The sequence below is a fragment of the Pelobates fuscus genome, chromosome 7 (assembly GCF_036172605.1).
Source record: "Pelobates fuscus isolate aPelFus1 chromosome 7, aPelFus1.pri, whole genome shotgun sequence".
In the NCBI taxonomy this organism is placed as follows: domain Eukaryota; kingdom Metazoa; phylum Chordata; class Amphibia; order Anura; family Pelobatidae; genus Pelobates; species Pelobates fuscus.
Window position 1 is genome coordinate 203671432 of NC_086323.1, and position 21901 is coordinate 203693332.

General features: G+C 49.6%; 2 protein-coding genes across 3 annotated transcripts in view; both read left to right on the forward strand.

Moving 5' to 3' along the window:
* LOC134568478 (oocyte zinc finger protein XlCOF6.1-like) overlaps positions 1-16145 on the forward strand; it is a 377963-nt gene extending 361818 nt beyond the window's left edge. The window contains exon 2 of the mRNA XM_063427094.1: positions 14249-16145. Coding sequence (XP_063283164.1) covers positions 14314-15534 — 1221 coding nt within the window. The 5' untranslated portion in view covers positions 14249-14313 and the 3' untranslated portion in view covers positions 15535-16145. The remainder of the gene's footprint in view (positions 1-14248) is intronic.
* LOC134568473 (oocyte zinc finger protein XlCOF7.1-like) overlaps positions 1-21901 on the forward strand; it is a 217856-nt gene that overhangs the window by 44229 nt on the left and 151726 nt on the right. The gene's annotated exons all lie outside the window — the stretch shown is intronic.

The following is a 21901-nucleotide window of genomic DNA, read 5'->3' on the forward strand; positions in this document are numbered from 1 at the left end:
AATACCTGCAATCTCTAGTAGATTTGGCCAGAAAGGAGGCCCAGGGAGCCAAAGGTACCGTCCTTCCTCCCCAGCGGCAGTGTGTGTCCTTAGGAGAGGAGACAGTTGGTCCCTCTCCCCAGCGGTCAAGAGAGTCCCAGGGAGCTGAAGGTGCCATCCTTCTTCCCCAGCGGCAGTGTGTATCCCAGGGAGCTGAAGGTGCCATCCTTCTTCCCCAGCGGCAGTGTGTATCCCAGGGAGCTGAAGGTGTCGTCCTTCCTCCCCAGCGGCAGTGTGTGTCCCAGGGAGCAGAAGGTACCGTCCTTCCTCCCCAGTGGCAGTGTGTACCCCAGGGAGCTGAAGGTGTCGACCTTCCTCCCCAGCGGCAGTGTGTATCCCAGGGAGCTGAGGGTGCCGTCCTTCCTCCCCAGCGGCAGTGTGTGTCCTTAGGAGAGGAGACAGTTGGTCCCTCTCCCCAGCGGTCAAGAGAGTCCCAGGGAGCTGAAGGTGCCGTCCTTCCTCCCCAGCGGCAGTGTGTGTCCCAGGGAGCAGAAGTTACCGTCCTTCCTCCCCAGCGGCAGTGTGTACCCCAGGGAGCTGAAGGTGTAGTCCTTCCTCCCCAGCGGCAGTGTGTAGCCCAGGGAGCTGAAGGTGCCGTTCTAACTCCCCAGCGGCAGTGTGTATCTCAGGGAGCTGAAGGTGCCGTCCTTCCTCCCCAGCGGCAGAGTAAGTCCCAGGGAGCTAAAGGTGTCGTCCTTCCTCCCCAGCGGCAGTGTGTATCCCAGGGGGCTTCAGGTGTCGATCTTCCTCCCCAGCGACAGTGTGTGTCCCAGGGAGCAGAAGGTGCCGTCTTTCCTCCCCAGCGGCAGTGTGTGTCCCAGGGAGCAGAAGGTACCGTCCTTCCTCCCCAGTGGCAGTGTGTACCCCAGGGAGCTGAAGGTGTCGACCTTCCTCCCCAGCGGCAGTGTGTATCCCAGGGAGCTGAAGGTGCCGTCCTTCCTCCCGAGCGGCAGTGTGTGTCCTTAGGAGAGGAGACAGTTGGTCCCTCTCCCCAGCGGTCAAGATAGTCCCAGCGATCTGAAGGTGCCGTCCTTCCTCCCCAGCGGCAGAGTAAGTCCCATGGAGCTAAAGGTGTCGTCCTTTCTCCCCGGCGGCAGTGTGTGTCCCAGGGAGCAGAAGGTGCCGTCCTTCCTCCCCAGCGGCAGTGTGTGTTACAGGGAGCTGAAGGTGTCGTCCTTCCTCCCCAGCGGCAGTGTGTGTCCCAGGGAGCAGAAGGTACTGTCCTTCCTCCCCAGTGGCAGTGTGTACCCCAGGGAGCTGAAGGTGTCGTCCTTCCTCCCCAGCGGCAGTGTGTAGCCCAGGGAGCTGAAGGTGCCGTTCTAACTCCCCAGCGGCAGTGTGTATCTCAGGGAGCTGAAGGTGTCGTCCTTCCTCCCCAGCGGCAGTGTTTGTCCCAGGGAGCAGAAGGTACCGTCCTTCCTCCTCAGCGGCAGTGTGTACCCCAGGGAGCAGAAGGTGTCGTCCTTCCTCCCCAGCAGCAGTGTGTAGCCCAGGGAGCTGAAGGTGCCGTCCTTCCTCCCCAGCTGCAGTGTGTATCTCAGGGAGCTGAAGGTGTCGTCCTTCCTCCCCAGTGGCAGTGTGTACCCCAGGGAGCAGAAGGTGTCGTCCTTCCTCCCCAGCGGCAGTGTGTATCCCAGGGAGCTGAAGGTGTTGTCCTTCCTCCCCAGCGGCAGTGTGTACCCCAGGGTGCCGAAGGTGCCGTCCTTCCTCCCCAGCGGCAGAGTGTCCTGCAGGGAGCAGAAACCGTCAGTCTCGCACCCCAGCAGCAGGACAAAATATTGAAAGGGGAGACAGCTGGTCCCCCTCTCCACCAGCAGAGAGAGTGTCAGGGAGAGGAGCCTGCTACCCCCTCTCCCCAGCGGCAGTTTACAGTTCAGAGAGAGGAGCTTGTTACACCCTCTCTCCCAGCGGAAGACTAACCCACCAAGGGGAGATGTTAAACCCCACAACTGTGCAGATGGGACCGTAGTCTCTGTACTTGCAGCACAAGGGGTAGGGAAGGTCGGTCCTGTCCCCAGCCACAGAGCGGTGTAGCCAGAGGGGAGACAGTCGGTCTCCCCCGCCCACAACCAGGCTCCAACCAGGCTACTTCCTTGGTAGCGCTGGCACCAGGGCAGAGTACCGCTGGTCTCTGCCCCCTCAGCAACCCACCAAGACAGTCTACCAGTCCCCCTCACAGCCGTGGTGAGGCACCTGGACATGGACAAGTTGCTACGTTATCCAGGTGTAGTAACCAGTTATTGTGGGTGGGCTGTACTGCTGTTTCTGTTTTGTGGGTGGGTTGCTGGACTAACCAGGGCACTGACCAGCAGGAGGTCAGATACCCTGTTAGTCTAGTTGGTAAAGGGGAGAAGTGTGGCGAAACCAACCTCGCCACTGTGAACTGGAGAAGCCTGGTTGCCCGCCTGCTGCCTTTGGATTATGGACCGGCAGTTAAACAGTTAATTTTACTGTGCAGAAAGATTTATTCCTTCCTTTCTGCACAGCCGTTCGGTAGATTCTATCTATTCTTTCTACGTTCTATTCTAGATTCTATCTACCGAACAAACAGCCTTTTATCCGCCTCCCCAGAGCCGTGGGAAGCCGGCCGGCGCCGTTAATTGGCCACCCAGAAGCTGGCGTGTGCCCTCCATCTACCTCCCTGAAGTCGCGGTTGTGACAAAGTGCCCTTCGCCACTTTGTCCTGGAGAGGCCTGCTTGCCTGCCTCCTCCCCTGCGACCATGGTCCTGGACTATATTGCACTGTGAACACTATATTCGGGCATATGGATTTGTATTAGGCTGACTCTAGCCCTTTAACTATGCTGTAGGTCTGGACTGCTAATATAACCGAACAGCCAGGGGATTTAGACGAATATATTGCATGGGAATACCATTACTGGAGAATACAGCCGTTCGTATGATTTCATACGAATTCTTCGTGATCTGAATAGGTGGCCGCCATTTCGGGACTTTTACACGTGTTCGCGGCCATCTTGCATACGAACAGCGGTGTTTGCCTGTGAACGCATGGAACTGAAATCGGAAGCGCAAACAGGCGAATACCGCTAAGACCTCCAGACATCCAGAACTGCGTACGGAAACTACCGAACGACCGGCCGTTCGGTAGTTATACTTAACTTGGTATGGGGATTCTAGCGATCACGAAGATGCGAATGGATGGCAAGAATTTCGTATATTTTACCGTGCGAACGGAGACCGACCGCAAGGCCAAAACTCATGGAACTATTTTCGGCTAGTTGGTCTGTGCGGTCGGTCAAAACTTTGGAGCTCTGTATCTCCCGAACCATTCATCCGAATGGGCTGATTTTTGGACAGACTGTTCCCCTGAACCAGGGCTATTTGGGGATACCAGACTTAAAGCTGTACCCCCTGTTTTTGGGGTACATCCAGAACTTAGGTAAAATAATGTACGTTTTAATTGGGTTGTGTGTTTATCTGAGGGGAGGAGACGTGGGGGTGTTACCATGCATGTGATTGGTCAATTTCATCCTCCCCCTGGGAGTGTCCTGTGTGTATCCTATCCTAATAAAAAGCAGGCTGGGTGTTCCAGTCCTCAGACCTCTTCTGACCCTCAATACGTAGCCTTGTCTCGTTATTGGAGGGAACTGCTATATCACACTGGGGATTGCTATGCTCTGCATATTCCCCTGAGCTTTCAATCACTTAGCTCTTTTAAGAGCTTGTTCCTGTTACGCTCTCCTGGAGGAGAGGTCTTCCCCACACGGTCCTGGAGGACAGAAGCCGATCCAGGGTGGAAGGAAGACGGCGCGGCTCCAGTTAAGCTACGGCGGTTGTGGAGCCTGCGGTGGTTGAGGTGTCGTCTGCAGTGCTTGGAGTCCTCTGAGAGCGCTAGGAGCATCCATCAACGGAGGGTACTCGGTCGGGGTACACGGAGCTCCGTTACAGTGGTGGCAGCGGTGGGATGGCGTCCTAGTGCGAGGAGAAGCAGCTCAGAGACACTGGTAACGTTTGGAGTTACAATTGAGGGCAACGTTAGCACTCGTGCAGCGCCCCTGGCAGCAGAGGTATCCAGCGACTTGGAGCAGACAAGTATGGAAGGCTCTGACGCTGAAGATTATGGGCTGGCCGAGGTGAGGCAGCGAGTGGCCCAGTATGGGGGTTATGTATCCATGGAGATATTCCAGGGGATCTGGAACCAGGTCATGGCTAAGCGAAACTCAAGGATGGACGTAGAGTATGCTCAGTGGAAAGAGTGTTACAGCAGCAGAGTAGAGTCTGCATCCGAGGAGGTTAGCCGTCTTCCCCTGAGGCGGCAGTGTGTAACCCAGGGAGCTAAAGGTGCCGTCCTTCCTCCCCAGCGGCAGTGTGTGTTACAGGGAGCTGAAGGTGCTGTCCTTCCTCCCCAGCAACAGTGTATACCCCAGGAGGCCGAAGGTGTCGTCCTTCCCCCCCCCAGCGGCAGTGTGTACCCCAGGGGGCCGAAGGTGTCGTCCTTCCCCCCAGCAGCAGTGTGTACCCCAGGGGGCCGAAGGTGTCGTCCTTCCCCCCAGCGGCAGTGTGTACCCCAGGGGGCCGAAGGTGTCGACCTCCCCCCCCCCCAGCAGCAGTGTGTCCTACAGAGAGCAGAGACAGTTGGTCCCTCTCTACAGCAACAGGACAATGTTACGGGAGTGGAGACAGGCAGTCTCCCTCTCCAGCGGCAGCCTGTGTTTCCGGGAAAGGAGCACAGCACCCCCTCTCCCCAGCGGCAGCTTACCCTAACAAGGGGAGACCCCAATCCCCCAGACGGCGCAGATGGGACCGTGGTCTCTGTGCCTGACCTACAGGGATGCTGGACAACCTGTCCAGATCCCCAACTGCTCTCACCGGGAAAACAGGAGGAGGGGGTAAGTACAAATTCCCCTCCCCAGCTAACTCCTAGAGTGGCACCAGGGTTAACAGAGGCGACATTAACCCTCACTGACTCCTATGTTTCCCTGGCTACTGAGCCAGACTACGTTACCAGCACCCCAGCAGAAGAGCTGGCAGCTGGGCAGAGTGCAGTTGGCCTCTGCCCTACCTTTGTCCCTGGTCCAGGGCCTGATGTTCTGCAGGCTATCCCAGCAGCAGAGCTGGCATCAGGGCAGAGCGCCGCGGGCCTCTGCCCTGCAAGTCCCCACAGCATGTTACCACATCACCACAGCAAAATACCCAGTTGCAGTAATTGTGTCTTGTGGGTGGGTCACCCTTGTACCTGTTTGTTGTGGGTGGGCTACTCTGGCATTTGGTTATTGTGGGTTGGTGGATCGACTAACGGAGGCACTGACCGACAGAAGGTCAGGTGCCTGGTTAGTCTTCCCCCAAAGGGGAGATGTGTGACAAACTGCCATTTGCCACTGGGCATTGTAGGAAACTTATGGCTAGCCTCCTACCCTACGACTATGGCCCCAGGACATATTACACGTTAAAAACTATATCTGGGCTTAATGCATTTTCATTATGCTGTCTGTGGCTCTTTAAATGGGCTGTACAGACACTATGGACACACAGAAGATGTTTAAATGCCTTGTTGGAATTCGGTAGTAAAACCGTTCGTATGGTTCAGTACGAATTCCGTGTGTAAAATATAGGTGGCCGCCATTTTGGGACTTTACACGTGTTCGCGGCCATCTTGCGCACGAACAGCGGTGTTTGCCTGTAACCGCATGGAACTAAAAACGGATACGCAAACAGGCGAACACCGCTGAGTCCTCCAGACCTCCATAAATTTGTACTGAAACTACCGAACGTCCCACCGTTCGGTAGTTATACTTAATCGTCTATGGGGATTTCAGCGAACACCGGGATTCGAATGGATGGCAAGATTTTCGTGTCTTTTCACCGTGCGAACGGAGACCGACCGCAAGGCCAAAACTCATGGAACTATTTTCGGCTAGTTGGTCTGTGCGGTCGGTCAAAACTTTGGAACTCTGTATCTCCCGAACCATTTGTCCGAATTGACAGATTTTCGGATATGTTACTCCCCTGAACAAGGGCTATCCGATGCTGGATTTAAAGGTGTACCCCCTGTTTTTAGGGTACATCCAGAACTTGACTAAAAATGTGTGCCGTATAATTATGTTATGTGTTTATCTGAGGGGAGGAGACGTGGGGGTGTTACCATGTGTAACGGAGCTCCGTGTACTCCGACCGAGTACCCTCCGTTGATGGATGCTCCTAGTGCTCTCAGAGGACTCCAAGCACTACAGACGACACCACAACCACCGCAGGCTCCACAACCGCCGTAGCTTAACTGGAGCCGCGCCGTCTTCCTTCCACCCTGAAATGAACCTCCAGCATTCAGGACCGTGTGGGAAAGACCTCTCCTCCAGGAGAGCGTATCAGGAACATGGCTAAGCGAAACTCAAGGATGGACGGTGAGTATGCTCAGCGGAAAGAGTGTTACAGCAGCAGAGTAGAGGCTGCATCCGAGGAGGTTAGCCGTCTTCCCCTGAGGCGGCAGTGTGTAACCCAGGGAGCTAAATGTGCCGTCCTTCCTCCCCAGCGGCAGTGTGTGTTACAGGGAGCTGAAGGTGCTGTCCTTCCTCCCCAGCGGCAGTGTATACCCCAGGGGGCCGAAGGTGTCGTCCTTCCCCCCCAGTGGCAGTGTGAACCCCAGGGAGCTGAAGGTGTCGTCCTTCCTCCCCAGCGGCAGTGTGTGTTACAGGGAGCTGAAGGTGCCGTCCTTCCTCCCCAGCGGCAGTGTGTACCCCAGGGGGCCGAAGGTGTCGTCCTTCCCCCCCAGCGGCAGTGTAAACCCCAGGGAGCTGAAGGTGTCTGCCTTCCTCCCCAGCGGCAGTGTGTGTTACAGGGAGCTGAAGGTGTCGTCCTTCCTCCCCAGCGGCAGTGTGTACCCCAGGGGGCCGAAGGTGTCGTCCTTCCCCCCCAGCGGCAGTGTGTACCCCAGGGGGCCGAAGGTGTCATCCTTCCCCCCCCAGCGGCAGTGTGTACCCCAGGGGGCCGAAGGTGTCATCCTCCCCCCCCAGCGGCAGTGTGAACCCCAGGGAGCTGAAGGTGTCGTCCTTCCCCCCCAGCGGCAGTGTGAGTTACAGGGGGCCGAAGGTGTCGACCTTCCCCCCCAGCAGCAGTGTGTCCTACAGAGAGCAGAGACAGTTGGTCCCTCTCTACAGCAGCAGGACAATGTTACAGGAGTGGAGACAGGCGGTCTCCCTCTCCAGCGGCAGCCTGTGTTTCCGGGAAAGGAGCACAGCACCCCCTCTCCCCAGCGGCAGCTTCCCCTAACAAGGGGAGACACCAATCCCCCAGACGGCGCAGATGGGACCGTGGTCTCTGTGCCTGGCCTACAGGGATGCTGGACAACCTGTCCAGATCCCCAACTACCCTCACCGGGACAACAGGAGGAGGGGGTAAGTACAAATTCCCCTCCCCAGCTAACTCCTAACGTGGCACCAGGGTTAACAGAGGCGATGTTAACCCCTACGGACGTCCATGTTCCCTTGGCTACTGAGCCGGACTATGTTCCCAGCACCCCAGCAGAAGAGCTATATGGAGATTGAATGTATAGTTTTAAAGTTACAGTGTATGTGTGAAAACTGTATTTTTACTGTATGCTATAATTATGTTATGTGTTTATCTGAGGGGAAGAGATGTGGGGGTGGTACCATGTATGTGATTGGTTAATTTCAACCTCCCCCTGGGAGTGTCCTGTGTGTACCTTTTTGTAATAAAAAGCAGGCTGGGTGTTCCAGTCCTCAGTTCTTCTTGACCCTTCAAAACGTAGCCTCGTCTCGTTATTGGAGGGAATTGCTGTATCACACTGGGGATTGCTATGCTCTGCATATTCCCCTGAGCTTAATCACTTAGCTCTTTTAAGAGCTTGTTCCGGATACGCTCTCCTGGAGGAGAGGTCTTTCCCCACACGGTCCTGGAGGACAGAAGCCGATCCAGGGTGGAAGGAAGACGGCGCGGCTCCAGTTAAGCTACGGCGGTTGTGGAGCGTGCGGTGGTTGTGGTGTCGTCTGCAGTGCTTGGAGTCCTCTGAGAGCGCTAGGAGCATCCATCAACGGAGGGTACTCAGTCGGAGTACACAGAGCTCCGTTACACCCCTTGCATGGGGAACTGTATAAATATGCAAGCTTGTATATAAAGCGAGTTAGTTGACTCCCAAACTGTGTTTCGTCCGGTTATTGGGAGGATTGGGATATTGCCTTACTTTTCAGCGCTGAATGTGGATTTACCTGTTATACCAGCGGAGATCGTGGATTTTAATATTGCACTCCGCTACAATTGGTGGCAGCGGTGGGATCCAACCTTACAGCCGAAAAGCGCAATTCGTGCAATTATAACTGCCGAATAAGAAGAGGAAATGGCAAGCAGAATACAGCGAAAGAACTGACTACCGAAAGTGAATGGAGACAGATTATTCTAAGCTGAAGAGACAAACGTTAAAAGAACTGCTGGAAGCCAGGGGTAAGATAGCCAGCAGCAAATCCAAGGCTACACTAATTGCCGAGCTGATGGAGGGAGACCGAGCCCGCAGCGCTACACCTCCAGCAGTTATGGAAGAAACGCTCTATGAGAGGGAAATGAGGACCAGGCTAGCATTCTTGTCTCAGCCTGCCATGATGAACCTGGTGATGGCGAATGTGCAGGAATACGTAATGGCACACAGCCCGCAGCACACACTGGCTCGAGCAGAGTCCGCTACAACCAGGTAAAACCCAAAATTCCTTATCAGGCCTTCAAAGCATTTTGCGAGGAAAAGGATGAGATTGATGGGTACTTGCAGGACTTTGAGAGACTATGTGATTTGCATGAGTTAGAGCGGACAGTATGGGTGCCACTGCTGGCAGGCAAGCTAGCAGGTCGGGCAGCCGAAGCATACCGCGCTGTGCCCAGTGAGGACAGCAAGGACTATGAGAAGGTGAAGCGAGCAATATTAGAGAGGTATGCCATTACTCCAGAGGCATACCGGCGCAAGTTCAGAAACCTGCGCAAACCAGAAAGAGATTCGCACGCTGAATAGGCTCACAAGCTAGACCAGGCCTCCCAAGGGTGGATACAGGCCAGCCAAGCCACCACCATGGAAGGATTGCGTCAGCTGATGTTGTTGGAGCAATTTTTTAATGGATTATCCCCAGAGACACAAGAATGGGTGCGGGACAGGAAACCCCTCACCCTAACTGAAGCAGCTAGATTGGCCGACCAACACTTTGATGCATGGAGACACCATGGACCTATAGCCAAAAGCTACCCCCGACCCACAGGACTACCTAGCGCTATACCACCTCCAGCGCACACAGCCCCCCCCCCCCGTTTCATCCTTCCCAAGGGAATTTGCCTCCACCTTCCAGGTATAACGGGCGGGCCAACATCCAATGCCACTTCTGCAAACAATGGGGGCATATGGCCCGGGAATGTACCCAAAACCGTGGCAAGCCCGCCTGGAATCAGGGGCGCCCAAACCCAGTACCCAGGGCTGCTGCCCATCATTATCAAAGGCAACCGACCACGCAGGAGTTGTGGAGTGTTCATGCAGAGGAACCCCTGGGTATATTACATGAAGTAATGTCAGTCCGAGCCACAGATAACAGGCAGCATCACCGGCAGCTGGTAACCCTAGAGGGGAAAGAGGTTCAGGGACTGCGGCATTCGGGAGCTACCTTAACCCTGATAGCACCCCATTTGGTCTCCGAGGGGACACATACTGGCGGGTCTGTGGCAGTCCGGGTAGCCGGGGGAGCAGTATACCGACTACCTACTGCGAAAGTACATTTGAACTGGGGTGCGGGAGAGGGGACAGTAGAAGTGGGACTAATGCAGAATTTACCGGCAGATGTTGTTCTGGGGAATGATTTGGGCCAGATGACCTCTGCTTTTGTCCCACAGGCTCCCTACCAGGAAGCCCATCCAGTCACCACACGGCAACAGGCTCGCACCACGGCTCCACCAACACACTCTGAGGCTCAGGTAAGAGACCAAGACCCCCACCCGACACGTATGTCCTGGGATACCCCAACTAAGTTTGAGGCAGAGGTGAAATCAGATCCCACACTACTGGTATACAGGGACCGGGTACACACTGACCAGGCAGGGTTAGAGGGGGAGCAATACATGTGGGAGAAAGGGCTACTATACCGCATTGCTGAACGGGAAGTAGGAGGGTCGGTCGCAGTAACGACTAAACAGTTAGTGGTACCCCAGAAGTATAGGCAGGAATTACTTAGGATTGCACATGACATTCCCCTGTCTGGACATCTAGGGATGACCCGTACTCGATATAGGTTGACCCACGCTTTCTTCTGGCCAGGGATTTCTAAGGACGTGAGACAGTACTGCACTTCCTGTGACATCTGCCAGCGGGTAGGCAAGCGGGGTGACCGCCATAAAGCCAAACTATGTCCCCTTTCCATCATCGAAGAACCCTTTAGTCGGGTGGCCGTAGATATAGTAGGGCCCTTACCAAAACCCAGTCCCTCCGGGAAAAAGTACATTTTCCCGGAGGGACTCGGTACCCCGAGGCTATAGCCCTCTCCAATATTCATGCTGAAACAGTGGCAGAGGCCCTAATGAAAGTATTCTCCAGGGTAGGTTTTCCCCAAGAGATCATATCCGATAGGGGCACCCAGTTTACCGCTGAGGTCACACAACAATTATGGAAGTTATGTGGCATTAAGCCGATAGTAAATTGAGCGTACCACCCCCAGTCCAATGGCCTATGCGAAAGATTTAATGGTACACTGAAACAGATGCTCTGCACATTTGGAGAGGCCCATAGAGACTGGGAAAGGTTTTTACCCCATCTACTGTTCGCGTACAGAGAAGTACCCCAAGAGTCCACAGGGTTTTCCCCATTTGAATTGCTGTTTGGGAGACTTAATCCGGGAGCACTGGGAGGGGGACCCCTATTGTATCCTACGTACTGGAGTTTAGGGACGGACTGGAGGCACTGACCCAGGCCAATCTCCAGGCGGCCCAACAACGCCAGCGCCGCTGGTACAATAGGGGGCCAGATACCGCAGCTTTCAAGTAGGACGAAAGGTTTTAATTTTAAAACCAGTACGCACAGACAAGCTGCAGGCCATCTGGCAGGGCCCATACCAGGTGGTGGAACAGAGGTGTGACACCACCTATGTGATTTGCCCCTGCTCAGGGGTAGGGAAAAGACACATGCTCCACGTGAACATGCTCAAACCCTACCATGAGAGGATAGAGGACGTGGCGGCGATATGCGCCTCCGCCTCTGAGGATCAGGAGAATCTGCCCCTACCCGACCTCTTAGAACCGGAGGAACAGACAGAGCCCTCCAAAGGGGTTCAACTGGGGGAGCAGCTAAGCCCTCAAGAGCGTGCCAAGGTACAAGCGCTGATTGTAGCTAAAGGGGCTACCTTCTCCAATTTACCTGGGTACACTCCGCTGGCCACCCACCGAGTTGAAACCCAGGGACAGCTACCTATGCGGCAGGCTCCATATCGTGTCCCCGAATCAGTCAGGGCACATATGAAGACTGAGCTGGACGAAATGCTGCAGCTATGGGTTATCGAGCCCTCCGATAGCCCCTGGGCATCGCCGGTAGTGCTGGTACCGAAGAAGGACGGCACGACGCGTTTCTGCGTCGACTACCGGAGGCTAAATGACAAAACCGTGTCTGATGCCTACCCGATGCCCCGGATAGACGAGCTGCTAGATAAGATGGCCCGTGCCCAGTATCTCACGACCATAGATTTGTGTAAAGGATACTGGCAAATTCCCCTAGCCGATGATGCCATCCCCAAGTCGGCCTTTGTCACCCCGTTTGGCCTGTACCAATTTCGGGTCATGCCATTCGGGATGAAAAATGCTCCGGCAACCTTTCAGCGGATGGTAGATCGGCTACTGGACGGTTTCCAAGGTTATGCATGTGCGTACTTAGACGACATTGCCATATTTAGCCAGACCTGGGAGGAACACTTACAACATATAGGGGCCATCCTAGATCGTATTGGGGAGGCAGGGCTCACCCTGAAACCCAGCAAGTGTCATATCGGGATGGCAGAGGTGCAGTACTTGGGCCACCGGGTGGGGTGTGGGCAGCAGAAACCCGAGCCAGCAAAAATTGAAGCCGTAGCCAAGTGGCCCACCCCCAGACCAAAACCCAAGTGTTGGCATTCCTAGGTACCGCAGGGTACTATAGAAAATTCGTGCCCAATTACAGTGCCCTGGCCAAACCCCTGACTGACTTGACCCGCAAGAACCTTCCTCGACAGGTTGTCTGGGCCCCAGAGTGTGACCAGGCATTCCAACAACTCAAAACAGCTTTGACTAATGCTCCTGTACTTGCCGCTCCTGATCCAACTAAAAGATTTCTTGTCCACACAGACTCTTCAATGTTTGGATTGGGAGCAGTGCTGAGCCAAGTGGGAGCAGATGGCGGAGAACATCCCGTAGCTTACTTGAGCCGAAAGTTGCTGCCCCGGGAAGTAAGCTACGCCGCCATTGAAAAAGAATGCCTGGCCGTGGTGTGGGCTCTCAAAAAGTTGCAGCCTTATTTGTATGGACAACCTTTTTCCCTACTCACAGATCACAACCCGTTGGTGTGGCTGAACCGTGTGGCTGGGGACAATGCCAGGCTGTTGCGCTGGAGTTTGGCGCTGCAGCCCTTTGACTTTACGATCCATTACCGCCCAGGAATGCAAAACGGTAACGCCGGCGGGTTATCTAGACAAACTGAACTTGAAAAGTGATCTGTGAGTACTCTCCCGGACATCCCCAAGCCGATCCGTTGGGATCAGACTGTGTATGCCGGCTTGGTTCTGGGGGAGCATTGTGGCAAACCTAGCCACTTCTGGACTGTAATATGGAAAGGTTGTCTGTACTATGTGCTGTGTGTATTTTCGCTATGTATACTGTGTGGTATAGGTAAATGTACTGTGTATCCATGCTATGGTAATTCGCAGGCTGGCAGCCGTAAGCTACCAGCCTGCAAGTACTTCGTTCAACGAATATCGGCTATCCGGGCGATTCGTGGAACGAATGAGGGCTCCCCTGATAGACCACACACTTAGAGGCGTGTGGCGCTTGTTAACCGATTGCAACAATGTTGCAATCGGTAATTATGGGCTCTCCTAGGTGGCCGTCGTTCGACTACCGACCATGCGGCGGTCGGCCATCTTGGATCGTCTATTTTTCAGCGGTGTTTGGTCGTCGAGCGCCTGGAACCGAAATCGGCTACTCGATGACCCGAACACCGCTGGACTTCCAGACCGTTCGGGAGCCCGGTATTCGGTAGGATCGTTCCCCTAGGTGCAATCGGCAGATTGAGGGGAACTTCCATGTATAAGTGTATTTGTCACGGCGTTCGGTCAGTTCAGCTGGGAACTGAGCGGTATTCTCTCGAAAGATGCGCTCAGTTATCTACCGAACGTTCGGTCACGTTAAACTACCGAATAAAACTCATAAACCGTATTTTAATGTAAATTGTCAGTTCTGCTGCACGAGGGGATAATCCACTTAATCGTCCATTTTAGTGGGAGTATCCTTCTCGTGCAGCAAAGCCTGTTGGGAGAATTATACTGCATGATGGGAGAAATCCCCTGAAACATCTGTACGGAAACCCCTTGCATGGGGAACTGTATAAATATGCAAGCTTGTGAATAAAGCGAGTTAGTTGACTCCCAAACTGTGTTTCGTCCGGTTATTGGGAGGATTGGGATATTGCCTTACTTTTCAGCGCTGAATGTGGATTTACCTGTTATACCAGCGGAGATCGTGGATTTTAATATTGCACTCCGCTACATATAATAAGAACCCCCACAAGTATTATAGCCCAGATTTGAGCGAATGTGCAATGTGCAAATATCGCTTGAATCCATGTAGTATTGCCAGCGAGGAAAGGAGAAAATGGCCGGTCCACTGTGTGGAATTCCTGTATCTGCATAAACTAGGTCTCCCTCTGGCTTATATGTAGTGAATGTTCTCCTTGTTTGGGCGAGTCTTTTCTCTGAAAAGTGCTCTCTTAGCTTGTCTGGGAACCGAGCAGATTTTCCCAGTGTTCGTTAGGCATAGTGTCATTTTACATTTTGCCAATTGAATAAAAGTGTGTATACGCAATTTTTATATTACAATGGAATTAGAGCGCACAATTTTTTTAAAGATATTATTTAATCACCATAATGTTTCATAGTCATATTTCTGATGTTTCATGAAAATAGTCAGTTTTTCTTAGTATGGTAAGCAATAAATAATTTATAGAAATATTTTCTATAACTCCCATTACATTTTGTTTCAGATATTTCCAGCAGTAGAGGTTTTTCTAAAGGACAGGACACCAACAGAAATATACTAAGCAAGATTATGAAGAAATCTTTTAATAAAAAGACCAAGGATTCCAACTCTCCAAACTCAAGCAATCTCCCAGAATCCTGTATGTCTACAAAGGAGATAGGAAACATAAACCCAAAACCTTTCTCGTGTTCTGAATGTGGAAAATGTTTTCGCTGGCAGTCACAAATTGTAATACACCAGAGAAGTCACACAGGAGAGAAACCTTTCTCATGTTTTGAATGTGGAAAAGGTTTTAGCCTGTCCTCACGTCTAAGAACACATGAGAGAATACACACAGGAGAGAAACCTTTCTCATGTTCTGAATGCGGGAAATGTTTTAGCCTTAAGTCATCTCTAGTTGCACACCAGAGAAATCATACAGGAGAGAAACCTTTCTCATGTTCTGAATGTGGAATATGTGTAAACAGCCATGCACACCTTCTTGTACACCAGAGATCCCACACAGGGGAGAAATCTTTCTCATGTTTTGAATGTGGAAAATGTTTTAGCATGTCCTCAAGTCTAAAATTACATGAGATAATTCACACAGGAGAGAAACCTTTCTCATGTGCTGAATGTGGAAGATGTTTTAATAGGCATTCAACTCTAGTTACACATTGGAGAACTCACTCAGGAGAGAAACCTTTCTCATGTTCTGAATGTGGGAAATGTTTTACTTTTAAGGCATCTCTAGTTGCACACCAGAGAACTCACACAGGAGAGAAACCTTTCTCATGTTCTGAATGTGGAAAATGTTTTAGCCAGTACTCAAGTCTTGTTAAACATCAGATAACTCACACAGGAGAGAAACCTTTCTCATGTGCTGAATGTGGGAAATGTTTTAACAGGCATTCAAATCTAGTTACACACCAGAGAACTCACTCTGGAGAGAAACCTTTCTCATGTTCTGCATGTGGGAAATGGTTTAGCCATAACTCTGCTCTAGTAGCACACCAGAGATCTCACACAGGAGAGAAACCTTTCTCATGTGCTGAATGTGGGAAATGTTTTAGCCAGTACTCAAGTCTTGGTAAACATCAGATAACTCACACAGGAGAGAAACCTTTCTCATGTGCTGAATGTGGGAAATGTTTTAACAGGCATTCAAATCTAGTTACACACCAGATAACTCACACAAGAGAGAAACCTTTGTCATGTTCTGAATGTGGAAAATGCTTAAGCCAGTACTCCGCTCTAGTTGCACACAAGAGAAGTCATACAGATGAGAAACCTTTCTCATGTACAGAATAGAGAAATAGTTTTGTTAGTAAACCAGAGTTTGTTAATCATCAGATAACTCACACTGTAGAGTTTTTATAATGTGTTTATGAATTAACATCGGAGTTAAACAACAAATACTGTGAATTGCTTTATTGCTGTCAAAAGAAATAATACCTGTGCTAATAGCAATGTATAAATGATGCATTGGTATTGCAATTGTGTTAACTCTACATAGCCCCTCTTTACTTTCCTCCCCTTTGATATTAATGTTAAATTTGAAACCTTCTGTGCCTTCCATGCACAACTCTTGAATTCTTTCATTTTGTTTATTTTTTGTTAGTGTGAGAGTTATTGCACATATTATCTGGTTATTTGATGTTCCCCATTTATCAATTTCACCTAATGAATCTCTCCAATTGATTGGTTTAATTTTCTCACCTAATTTCTGCATGCCTTTTTACACATAGTTTATTGCTTTATCTAATCCCAGACTCTCTCTCTTACTGTCTGTGACCCAAACAACAGCATTCATAAGTTTCACTCAGGATTCAAAGCTAACAAGTGTTGCAGCCAAAGCCATATGAAAAAAATTCTGGAAGATCAAGTCCCTCAAAACCCACCTCCTCAGACTATGGCATCCGAAAGTACCGTATATACTCGAGTATAAGCCGAGTTTTTCAGCACATTTTTTGTGCTGAAAAACCGGAACTCGGCTTATACTCGAGTCAATAGTCTGTATTATGGCAATTTGCATTGCCATAATACAGACTGGGGGAGAGGGGGGCTGTCAGAGCTGTAACTTACCTTCACAGCAGCTCCTGTCAGCTCTCTCCTCCTCCGCGCCGTCCGTTCAGCACCTCGGTCAGCTCCCAGTGTAAATCTCGCGAGAGCCGCGGCTCTCGCAAGACTTACAGTGTGAGCTGACAGAGGGAGCTGCACGGACGGCGCGGAGGAGGAGAAAGCTGACAGGAGCTGCTGTGAAGGTAAGTTACAGCTCTGACAGCCCCCCTCTCCCCCCACTGAACTGCCAATGCCACTAGACCACCAGGGAAGGAGCCCCCCTCCCTGGCCAGCTAGCAAGCAGGGAGGGGGGACGAAAATAATAATAGAGATATTAATAATAATAATAAAAATTTAATAAAAGTATTAATAATAATAATAATAATGAACAAAATATTAAAAAATAATAAAAATATAATAATAATTAAAAAAAAAAATAATATAACAAAAAAACCAATTAGTATTAAAATAATAAAAAAATAAAAAATGCCCACCCCCACCAAGGCTCTGCATCACACACTCAAACACTGCATTCATACACACTGCACTAATACACACAAGCACACTGCACTCATACACACACACTGCACTCATACACACTGCATTCATACACACACACTGCACTCATACACACTGCACTCTTACACACACACTGCACTCATATACATACACTGCACTCATATACACACCGCGTTCATACACACACACACACACTGCACTCATATATACACACACTGCACTCATACACACACACACTGCACTCATATATACACACACTGCACTCATACACACACACACTGCATTCATACACACACACTGCATTCATACACACACACACACTGCATTCATACACACACTGCAAATAAATATTCAATTAATATAATTTTTTTAGGATCTAATTTTATTTAGAGATTTACCAGTAGCTGCTGCATTTTCCACCCTAGTCTTATACTCGAGTCAATAAGTTTTCCCAGTTTTTTTGGGGTAAAATTAGGGGCCTCGGCTTATATTCGGGTCGGCTTATACTCGAGTATATACGGTAACTGTTATTTCACAAACCTATTTTTCACGCTTTCTTAAAAGGCCACAGTCCTCTTTTACCTTTTAATTCTGCTACTTCCCACCATGTTGCTTGGTTGCTATGTGGAAAATGTTAAGTCAGTAAAGCAAGTCTTGAAACACATCAAATAATTCACACAGGAGAGAAACCTTTCTCTTGTTCTGAATGTGGGAAATGTTTTAGCCTGCATGTATACCTTGTTAGTCATCAGAGAACTCACACAGGAGAGAAATTGTGTGATGTTTTGATTGTTCCAAATGTCCTATTGAACTCTAGTAATGTAGGAGGCATCTATGTATTAATTTGGGAATAAAATATATTTTACTCTGAATGTGAGACATTCTATTATTATTATTATTATTATTATTATGCTGATATTTATAGAGCGCCGTCAAATTCCGCAGCGCTTTACAATGGGTGGACGAACAGACATGTAGTTGTAACCAGACAAGTTGGACACACAGGAACAGAGGGGTTGAGGGCCCTGCTCAATGAGCTTGCATGCTAGAGGGAGTGGGGTAAAATGACACAAAAGGTAAGGATAGTATTAGACTAGTGACAGTTGCAGAAGAGGAATCAGTTGGGAGCTATTAACAGTTTAATTGATACGCTTTTATGAAAAAGTGGGTTTTTAATGATTTTTTGAAGGAGTGGAGACTGGGTGAGCACCTAACGGAGGAGGGAAGCGAGTTCCACAGGAACGGTGCAGTCCTCGAGAAATCTTGAATTCTAAAATCATAATTCAAAGTTTGCTTACGTTTCAGCACCTCGTGTTATAGCAAAGCCTTTCTCATGCTAACACTATAAATAATAACTGTAACGGTAGCAGTCAATGTACAAATTATGTATTGGTAATGTGATAACTTGTAAGCACCCCCTGTTAACTGAATGAAAATGTGCAAATTGACATAATGCTGACATGTTATTTAGTGCAACTATATCTATCTATATATGCACTTTAATGTGTTTTAAAGAACCACTTGTAATATATATTTGATGTATTACTAGAATTGCATATTTCCCATTTTTATGTATATTTGTATATTAAATGATTTTCCCCACATGTTTAAGGACAATTCACCAAATTACTAGTCATTGTTCAAAAAAAAGTATTGTGTGGTACTTCTTTTGGGAACTGTGTGTCCTATTTTACTTGTTCGGGGATTCCAGTAGCAGTCTTTAAACCTGCTTCCTGGCTGCACTATTTTCTGGTTACAGGGATTGCATGACGTTAGGCTGAAAATCACCTCAGGGTCTGGAAACCCTTACACTGCCATGGCCTTACGCAGTGTAAGGGTTTCCCCAGTGTAAGGGATTCTAAAACGTAACGTTGCATTCCAAACTTTTTTTTGGATCCACTAAAACGTAACGTTGCATTCCAAACTTTTTTTTGGATCCACTAAAACGTAACGTTGCATTCCAAACTTTTTTTTGGATCCACTAAAGACAAACTTTGAAAATCGTGTAAGATATGTGGTGCAAAGATTGTCTACTTTCCATTTAACTCTCCAGCTGCTGGGAATACTTAAAGAATCACACCACACAGATATTGTATCAATAAGCATTCACAGGTTTTAATGCAGTACATCGTATATATAAACACAGTTTGTCTAGGGGTATATACATCAACAGCAATATCAACCAATCATGGGAGTCTTAAAGGTGAACCGTCACTGGTATTTACACCAGTGTATAAAACATTGAGAATCATCTAGAACGTTCTCATTATTTCATGCAAAGCTGCATTTTCTTATCAATTTGAATTAAATATTTAGCAAGTGACATCATAATCCAGTTCAGTTAGGGTACACATTGCAAATGAAGTGGAGGAATATAAACAGTTTCACTTCTCCTCCTTTCAGGGAGCTAAGATGGAGGCGGCCAGTTACAGGATACAGAGATGTTTGTTCCTACAGTTCATTTTATTTTTCACATTTTACAAATACATATGTACTAAATATAAGAATAAATGTAATATGAAAATTCCTGGCACATGATATTTCCCCTTTAATGCGCACATTGTATACTGAATATTTACAGGATCTTTTCCTTTTTAAATTTATAATGTTCCATTTTAAATTTCAACTTTGCACATATTACAGTATTCTAGCATACTTTTGACAATCTAGTGATGTCAGACAAATGGTCACAGGTTTGAATAATTGTGCAAGGTATTGTATAGCTTCGCATACTGGGCAAATTGCCATCGTACGGGGAAAAACTGAAACACACTTGATGAGCATCCAGATCTATTATGGTTGCCGTGGATACACCATGCACTGTAGCGGCCACCCCGAGCGAAGAGGGGTTTCCGCCGCCAGAGATGCCCCCCTTAGTGTGAGTAGTGCTGCAGCATTCCCAAGTAGTTATCCAAGCGGTAAATCAAGCAGGTATTGCTGTTCCCTACAATCATCATACGAGGCTCTGTGTTGAGGGTGAAGTGAACTGATTTTAATGGGACCACACACGCCCATTTATGTCAATCCCCATGCGAGGGGATTCATTTTACATAGTCCAGGGCCATTCCCCACTGGACCTGAGAGTAAACTGTGACAAAGTACACAATATAATTACATTAACTCTCAGGTCCAGGACATACACATCAAATACACCCCAAAATTACACTTAACAATGAGTTACCCCCTCAAGTACTATATCCCTGGATCTAAGCGCCCAACATATCTGAAAAGCGCTCAGAGCCCACAAACATAGCCGAAACACAACCGCGGTATAGTTTAGACCGACCGCACACGAGGTGCCTGCCCAAAATAGTTCCATGAAATCAGACTCTGGTCGGTCCCTTTCGAGAGTACGAAATATAACAATATACATGAATAGACTGTTCGTTCACACTATCTTGTTCGCAAGTAAGCTCCCACCGAACAATGCTTCTCTTAAACGAATGAACGCGAACATATGTGGAAGTTTCAGCAGTGTTCGCGCTGTCGGGTGTCCGAAAATAGTTCCACACACTCAATGACCAAGCACTGCTGAGTACGTTCAAAAACCAAGATGGCCGCCGCCTCGTGTTCGTCCACCCGAACGACGGCCACCCAGCCGACCACTTAGAATGTTGTGCTTGCGGTTTGCAAAGGTGTTAGTGAGGTCAAGAGTGTTAACAAACGGCACACGGCTGTTGTGGGTGGTCCATGTGTTTGGTACTTGATTTTGTATACGAACCAAATGGGGCAATCTGTTCGGTGAGGTTTGTAGACCGAATCAGTCAATAAAAAAATATTGAAATTTAGAAACAGGGGATCTGTTACATGTCTGCTTCAAGATGATTATATTTAGTTGTAATGGGATGCCTCTTGTAATCCGACCAGTTCCCTCCCGTTAGTTCCCTTCCTTCAGCAGATCAGGAACTCTTGCACTGTTAGGGGACTCTAACAGTGCAAGTGCAACTGGAAGATCTTAGTCCTTACCAAGACTTTTCCCCGTTGCATCCCTTGCAAGCTGGAAGAGCAGACAGGGGTTATATCTTTCTTCCCTCCAATAACAGGACAACACACAGTTTTGGAGGTTTAAGTACTGACCTCTGCCCAATCTTTATTGAAAACAGGCGTCTTTTATGCACAGACCCATGCAGGGGGTCTCCATTCCACACAATACACTTCCCTTAGGCCCAGGCAGGAGTGGGCTGGGTTACAGATAGCCATTTCCCATAATGGGAGATACCAACAGTACACAGGGATACACATGAAAACACATTACATTTAGGAGGGGTACACTTTGGGTCTCGGCACCCTGGGAAGGGAAGGGGTAGCAGGGGTCCCATCTGGAATCCCTGAAAAAAAGCGGAGCAATCGGATGCACAGGGCCCAAGATATCAGCTTCGAAAGTTTGGAGCTCGAGGATCTGTACATGCCCGAACTTAGTTCCATGGCGTTGCTTGGTTTAGTCCGGCGAATTCACAGCAGAGAGGGCACAAAACTCCGCTAGAACAAGCGCCGCCTCTCCGATCAACGTTCACTCCTGCCAACCAACCAGGGGAATGGCGCTAACCCAATTTGAATGGGCGCTCCCTCTCCTATTGGTCGGCACGGACTTCCATGCGGCCAGCGGGACTCTGCGGCCGTGAGACAGACTCATAGCCCCAGAGATGCCCCGCTGGCGTGTCCCCCTCTCCGGTGGACCTCCCCATGCAGGTATCCACCAGAGAGAGCGCTCTCCTGGGCAGCCACAAGCCTAGCCTCGTAGCTCCCAGGTAGGGGACAATTTGTGATTATAGCTCCTTTGTGAGTGGGTAGGGAGGTCCCTAACACGAGGCTGAAGACGGGGTGTGCAGACCAGTTTGGGATACGAATGCTGCCCCTGGTGTCCATTCAGTGATACAAACCGGTGGCCATCCATTGAAAGCACGCTCCACTTGTTCCTTTTCGGTCTGCGGTTTTCACACCTCGTTAGCGTGTAGTGATGTCACGAACATAAAATTTTGGCGAATGCGAACTTCCGCAAATTTTCGCGAACCGGGCGAACCGCCATAGACTTCAATGGGCAGGCGATTTTTAAAACCCACAGGGACTCTTTCTGGCCACAATAGTGATGGAAAAGTTG